The sequence below is a fragment of the Anguilla rostrata genome, chromosome 13, assembly GCF_018555375.3.
Source record: "Anguilla rostrata isolate EN2019 chromosome 13, ASM1855537v3, whole genome shotgun sequence".
In the NCBI taxonomy this organism is placed as follows: domain Eukaryota; kingdom Metazoa; phylum Chordata; class Actinopteri; order Anguilliformes; family Anguillidae; genus Anguilla; species Anguilla rostrata.
In genome coordinates, this window is record NC_057945.1 from 35,629,800 (window position 1) to 35,637,200 (window position 7,401).

A 7,401-nucleotide genomic window follows, 5' to 3' on the forward strand; every position below is an offset into this window, starting at 1 on the left:
TCATGTGTACGCATTGTTTTTTTATTGCTCTTTAGGAAAAATATCACAATCCGCCACAAAATTTACACACAGCTAATATGTCGTGGATTAAAAAAAAAAAAATTCATCACTGTCTGGTTAGACCTTTGACTGAAAATTATTTTTAGAAGTAGGAATTTTTCAGAATATAACTTTAAAATGATAAAAGTGAAAAAAAAAAAAAAAAAATTCTACAGCTCTTAAAAATTTCAACCTTTTGTGTCCACATACACACTACATGGCCAAACTATGAAAAACAGGCCCAGGTGCATTCAGATACTTTTGGTCATATAGAGCATGTCACATGTAAAATAGGCATACATTCATTCAGGTGACAAATACAATTTTGAAAAAGCAACAGACAACAATATAACACAACAGCCACGGAGAGCAGGAATGCAGTGTATGGTGACGGTTCAGCGAAACGGAGGCAATCGTTCCAGTCTCGGCTAAACACACCAAATGTGTATGAATGTAAACACTAGGATATTACACGGCTGTGCACCCGAGACCATCTTGACACAAACAGAGGATCATAACACTGCGATAACACATGCGCACACGCACGCACACAGACACATGCGCGTGTGCACACACACACACTAATGCTGATGTTTGCATTGCCCTGGAGGGTGACCCTAATACTTTCAAGCAATATCAGTGGTAGTATACTACACAGTGTGAAATTGCTTACTTTGTATGTTAATATATTTATATCTGTCTTTGAGGTTTTAACACGAATAAAACAAACAGTAACTCCAACAATAAGAAAGATGCACTTTTTCTCATGGCCTTCAACTATAAAACAGTGGGCTATTCATTTCTTATTGCTGGATGTATGTTGAACAGAAACTGTACGATTTCACAAAAATACTGTTTTGACATTCTCTTTAACAGTAGTAACACCTGTCGTATGGTCTGTGGAAATCCAGTATCTGTGTTGCATACAACCATTTAACATACAAAAAGTTTCTTTGTATCCCCAAAGATTAAGAGTTGATGATGTAGTGATGTCTACGACAGCTGAAAATACCCAACCAAAGGCATTTAGGACCCTTAGTAACCTAACGGATGTGACAGTCATTTTAGGTGAGTGTAGCAGAAACACGGAACAGCTTTATTTTCCGAATACACGCGTGAAGGACACTAGTACCCAGTACAGGCAAAATACAGGGAGGCTGCTTTCACCTGTCTGTGATGATGTCACAGCCTGTGAATGAAGACAGAGCTCCTGGAAGCAGCTTCATTCAGCCTGGGGCTGCATCTGCTTGCAGAAAGCCTCGAACTGCTGCTGCTCCAGCTCTGTCATCACTTTATTCAGGGCATAAATCTGGAAGAAAAAAAAAACAGCAAGGTTTATAACTCACAGAGATGAAGACTTAAGTTGTGTGTATAGAGGTGTGCTTGTACACAAGCATACCACAGTAGTTATGGCCTCATAAACAACAGGCTATCCCATCGACAGCTAGCTGCTATAAAGCATTAAACAGGGAATGTCACACGGTCCTGGGAAACCCATGTGTATGCTTGTTTTAAATCAAATCACAATTGTTGCACTCCCTGAACTGTATCAAGCAGTTAATTGTTCTTAATTATTATTTCAATGCTTCTTACAGGCACATTATGTCAGAAATAGTACTGTATACCATAAAGAATAAAATGTTCAATATTCACACACCAGGGCTTTCAATATTCCTTGTGAGATGCCAACAATTTCACTGTTCACAAACGGATACTGGTAACGGAAACCATACCATAAATGGAAAATGACATGTCCAATGGCATTGCACAAGGCAACAAGCTGTATCTGCACTGTGATAAGATATGTTTAAGAAATACGGAAGAACTTCATCATATAGATTTAGCAGATGCTCTTGCCCAGAACGACTTACAGTGCAGCCAATGCAACTGATGGGGCTGAATAGTCAGCAGCGTTATACAGATCCAATAAGTGTGGCCATAGCTAATGTTAGCCAATCGGTTAGTTTGCTAATGAAAAGTGAATCGTGTGCACGGAGTAATTGTTAGACGGTTGGATGCATCTGCCCACACCTCTGCTCGTTGTCGCTGTTTCAGCTCCTGTTGAGCAGATTTCTGTTTGGCTCTGTCCCCTCTGTTTGGAGTGTCCTTCTGTTTTTGTTTATCTTTGCGGCACGCCGGCTCCATAACTTTAGTCAGCCTCTTCGACTTTTCTAACGTGGCTTACTCGTGTATCTGGTAGCAAACTACACAGTGTACAACTGTACCTAGAAACATGCAAACACGACAGTAATTAATTTGGAGCCTGGTTGTTCAAAGATTATTCTACACGTATAAAAACCTCAATCCGCTTGCTACGTCACCAGTTATTCATTAGTTTTCAAATTATGCTAGCTAGTTGCTAAGATAAATTAGCCAAATAAATCAAATATGAACGGGCTAGCTAACACAAATTTGTAATAAATTATGCGTACAGCTACCTACACGCTTGTAAATAAATGCACTGAAATGAAGGGAGGTAAATACGTTTAAACTTGATTACAAAAAGTACGTTACCGTGTAAAACAAATTTTAAATCAAACGTTGCAATCTAGCGAAGTACTACAGAAAGCTACTGGAATTACACTCAAACGCTTCTAAATCGGATTATTTTTTCGGTTACAACGGAAGTGTTTTCTGGTGTAACAATTGAATGTCTCCGAAAAGGCAACGGATTTTATTAACAGTTCCACTTCGCATGTGAAACAAACGTATTTACGGACACGTGTTTAAAAAAAATAAAGATGCATTTTTTAAGTTTGGAAATGCCTCCCTAATATTTATTCATTCAGAGCCCCGTATAAAACGGAACAATGTTAGTGGTGGCAAAATAACTATCCTAAACTATCCGTAGTTAACTATGCTCACTTTGTTAAAAAAAAAAGAAAAAACACTAAGTGTACATAATAAATAATAATAACAATACTTAAAAAAAAATCCAAACATAAACTAGACGAGCGATTCATTTAAAAATCCCGCCGCTCTGATAAACGCATCAGGGGGTTACTTTAAATCTAATCACATGAGGTCGCCCTTGCTTCACTGGCAAATCGCCTACAGCATAAAATGTGCATTAGCCTTGATTTCAATCTTCCTGACGCTTAATTTAACTATTTCTAATAATAATAACAATAACAATAATAATAATATCTCATTCTCCTAGAAAGGCAGATTTTTATTGAATTGTTCATCGTAAAAAAGTTAGCTCTTCTATCAGACAAGTTCCACCTGTAACGTTCAGTATTACTTATGTTCTACGACATACTGTGTAATAAATGCATTGTCCTACACAATTTCGATTCAGATTTTATATGTAAGCAATTTATTTATTTAATTATATAGATGGTGCTTGGCTTAACCATAATATGACATTTTAAATAAATTCATAAATTCTTAATTTGAAAAATCAACAGTAAAATTTAAAAGAGGAGAGTTACTATACATTATTTTTATAAATATCCTTTTAATTAAGCTGGACTGGAGGCAGATCCAGACAATCAAACTCATTTTACTTTTTGTCAGCATCTGGATTCTGTACTATGCGCTCAAATAAGTTGCTTGTACCTGAAATACAGCCTTTTAAAATCAAACTTAGTCCTCTGACTATGCAAAGAATTCGCACCAAAATACTCCCCCAAACAAGAAAAAGGACTTTCTCCTGGCATTTTGACATTTTAATGTATTACAGTACTTCCACTGAATTACTCAGGTAACATAATTTACTGGCTTCATTTTAAGGCTGAGGATGTTTGTCTTTCTAAGGATGTATATTTAAAGTGAGAACCTGACAAAAAGCCAATCTTGTGTGTTTGCCGCCATTGTTATCCCCGGAGATCGGATGGCAAGTGCATTCATGTGTCTCTTGACACTGCAGCGAGGCAGCGATAATTACACAGATTAATTAAGTGACAGATGCTCAAGCGGCCCTGGACCACCCAGGAAAAAGTGGTATTTTCCTTTCCACTTCTTTTCCTTTCCAAGAAATATATGGCACAAAGTTGAAACCTGAAAATAATGGCGAGCACAGGTTAAAGGAACACATCCAACAGGGAGTGAAGTTACAGGATGAATCCTCTTCGAAATTGCAGTGATGCTGATCTGTGCGATAGTGACTTTCCCACAGTAAATCTAAAGGTAAAGAAGTAGAAAAATAGGCAGACGCACATAATCTTGTAAATCATTACATTATAGAATAAAACAAGCAGTCATACCACAGCCCGTAGGATTAAGTGTTTTTGAATGCCACAGAAAAGTGGGAAGTCAATCGTTCCAACTGAAGTGACTTTTGTGGAAGAGCTGGAACAGGGGCAGCGTTTTTTTTGTTTTTTTTTCCCCCACAAATGACACGCGTGGAGCTGAACGCTGTGTTTAGACGTTGCCACTGTTGAAAAGAGCATCTCAGGATTTATCAACACGAGAGGCAGCGCTGCATGCTGGGAGATCGCAAGGAGATCGTAAGGCATTCTGAGTGGCGTTCGTTCTGCCTTATGCAAAGTCACACTAGGATTAGCAGTGCAGTCACCATTGTTATTTATCCAAGGATTACTCTAAATGGTAAATGGACTGCATTTATATAGCGCTTTTATCCAAAGCGCTTTACAATTGATGCCTCTCATTCACCCATTCACACACACACACTCACACACCAACGGTGAAAGGCTGCCATGCAAGGTACCAATCAGCTCGTTGGGAGCAATTAGGGATTAGGTGTCTTGCTCAGGCACACTTCGACACGCCCTGGGTGGGGGATCGAACCGGCAACCCTCCGACTGCCAGACAACCTCCTAAGCTATGCACTCTAAAGTCCTGTGGCCTTCCAGACCTGCAGTCTGTGGCCTAAGGCCTGGCTGGTTTCAGCACTAAGGACATACAGGCCCATGAGTGTAATGGGTCATGCGATCATTACATTACATTACATTACATTACAGGCATTTAGCAGACGCTCTTATCCAGAGCGACGTACACAACATTTTTACATAGCATTTTTACATTGTATCCATTTATACAGCTGGATATATACTGAAGCAATTTCGGTTAAGTACCTTGCTCAAGGGTACGACGGCAGTGTCCTACCCGGGAATCGAACCTGCGACCTTTCGGTTACAAGCCCAGTTCCTTACCCACCGTGCTACACTCTGTCCTGTCATGTCTAGAAGGCTCAGGCCCCTGGATGCCCCTGGATGCCCCTGGATGCCATATCATCACACCTGACGCTGTTTGTGTTTTTTGTTTTGGCGGTTCGGCTTCTGAGCACTCCTGCCCTCTGGGGGTCACACTGCCACCTGAGATTTATCATGCCGCATTCCAGTGGGCTTTTCCTGGATTCCATCCATCCATCCATCCACCCCTCCCTCCTTCCCTCCCTCCCTCTGCGCCCCCCCCCCCCCCTTCACAGGCTGCACTTGCTCTGCAATAATAACCAGGAAAAGAACAGCTGATCCTAAATACAACAGACCCCTCCGGTGGACTTCCCACTCCGCAGGCCGACTTTAATGCAACTTTCTGACTCTTAAGGAAAAACAGAACCGTCTGTTTGTGTGCGTGCGTGTATGTGTGTGTGTGTGTGTGTATGTGTGGGAGAGGTGGTTAGGGGGAGGAGCCATTGTTATGGATGGTATGGGGAGATGTTTGAAAAAATCCTGCTGGATACAACCAAGTGTGATTAGTCAGCTCCACTTGGCATTAACGACATGGACGCTCCTAGACACCAGATCCTGTGGCAAAATCCAGCCCATAATCGTGGAAAAAGAAAAGAAAAAAAAACACATGCAAAACGTCTCGAGATGGAGTTGTCTGTAGACAACGCTGTTAGGAGATATTACACATTACCCTAACCTAATGGGATAAGAGGGGAAAGTCTGGTTTCGTCGGGGGGAAAAGTGCTGCCGCCGTTCCACTGTTGGTAAAATAGAAAGGAGGACGAATTCTTCCCTCCCTCCATGGTCACATTTTAAGCTGAATAGTGTAAAATGAACCATCTGAAAGACACCTCGATGTGCTCTATATTAATGTGTGGCCACTGACACAGTTAATCCCAGTCAGTTCCAGGTCTGTACAAACACATGGATGTCATTCAGTGCTATACAATGCCACGTTTTTTAAGGCCAGCTGACTCTAAATCTCTATCAACTGAAAAAAAACAAAACTTTTAATTGCATTTAATCTAAAAAAGGTTGTCCACATGCATGCATTTACTCATAAACAGAGCACGGGAAATTGCTTCTGAGAGTTTATAAACATTTTTGATTGTGTCCATGTTTGCATTTAACCAAAAAAAAAAAAAAAAAAAAAGCATTTCTCGTGACACAAACAGCATAGACAGACATGCACACACTCACAGTCAGAGACCCGCGGATTATTTAAATACAGGGAGAGCCTTGGATAGAGAGGGCTTTACGATTATAAATAAAATGAAGCGGAACAGACTCTCCTTACAGCGCTTCACGGACAATCTATGCACTGTGGGGCCTCCTTGACTCAGCCCTGAACGTTCTTTCAATCCGTGGCCTTGCGAGATTCTCCCCGCAGCCAAATAAACGTGGCACAACGTTGAACTTTTCGACCTAAAAATAGCAGCTCACCTCCCGAAACCCAAAATAAGCCTGCGGGCTGGGGTCTTCTTTTACACACCTGTGGTGAGAAGACTGACCCAGGCCCTGCACACTCTGGTGAAAAAAAAAAAAAAACAGAGGCATTGTGGGAAGACGAACACTGCACGAGCCGGGCAGCGAGGTGAAAATGACCACCCTTTCAGCAGCTCAGCAAAGCAGAGCCAAAATGGCCGCCGTAGAGATACGAGCTCAGTGTAGACATCTTGCACTGTATCCAGAACCCCATCAAACGGAGGGGGGTGGGGGGTACTGATGTGGAGAGTGCCCAACAGGTGGCTGTGCTCTGTGTGTGCTGTCACACCGCTTCATGTCTTAGTTGAGACAGTTAGATAAATTTAAGGAGCACTCCTGCTCCATTCCTCATGACTTGGGAATGTCTGGACATTTGCATGAGAGCACCAGTAAAAAAAAAAAAAAAACTCCAGCAAGACAACACATTCATCCTCCATGAGATTGCGATCGTGTTGATAATGACCCATAAATCGCTATTCGCGAGGGGGGGGGGGGGCAAGAGGGGCCGGTTTGAGGCGGTGCTTCTCATACCGGAGAAGTTGCAGGGGCAAATCAGCCAGAGATAAGGGGAAATAGCACAGCGTGTCTCAACAATTAAAAGAGCTCTAAAGGCAGTTATATTTCAACTTGATATGAGGAAGGGGAGGACCGTTTTTGGACCCAACGTTTAAAACGGCAAGGGTTCGAGCCCCGGAGAGTCAGGGTGCACTCGTCCATTACATCACGCTTCGACATTTAGCAG

At 41.6% G+C, this 7,401-nt stretch overlaps 1 protein-coding gene across 2 annotated transcripts; it reads right to left on the reverse strand.

Annotated features, from left to right (window-relative positions):
• svbp (small vasohibin binding protein) lies at positions 1 to 2,699 on the reverse strand. 2 transcript variants are annotated; one of them, XM_064305703.1, is made up of 3 exons: positions 2,554 to 2,699; positions 2,071 to 2,264; positions 1 to 1,348 (listed from the first exon to the last, which is right to left on the reverse strand). In XM_064305703.1, the coding sequence occupies exons 2-3, from the start codon at positions 2,182 to 2,184 to the stop codon at positions 1,262 to 1,264; spliced, it is 201 nt and encodes a 66-aa protein (XP_064161773.1). In that variant the 5' UTR covers positions 2,185 to 2,264; positions 2,554 to 2,699; the 3' UTR covers positions 1 to 1,261. The 2 variants fall into 2 exon arrangements, with proteins under 2 accessions (XP_064161773.1, XP_064161774.1); XM_064305704.1 differs by having other exon boundaries at positions 2,071 to 2,258; positions 2,564 to 2,674.
• Between the last annotated feature and the right edge of the window lie 4,702 nt (positions 2,700 to 7,401).

Bases quoted from the DNA above. Each gene is read 5' to 3' on its own strand.
- svbp (XM_064305703.1), bottom strand. From the start codon at position 2,184: ATGGAGCCGGCGTGCCGCAAAGATAAACAAAAACAGAAGGACACTCCA. The intron at 1,349-2,070 runs GTGTGGGCAGAT...TTTTTCTTCCAG, and splicing joins AACAGCGACAACGAGCAGAG to ATTTATGCCCTGAATAAAGT.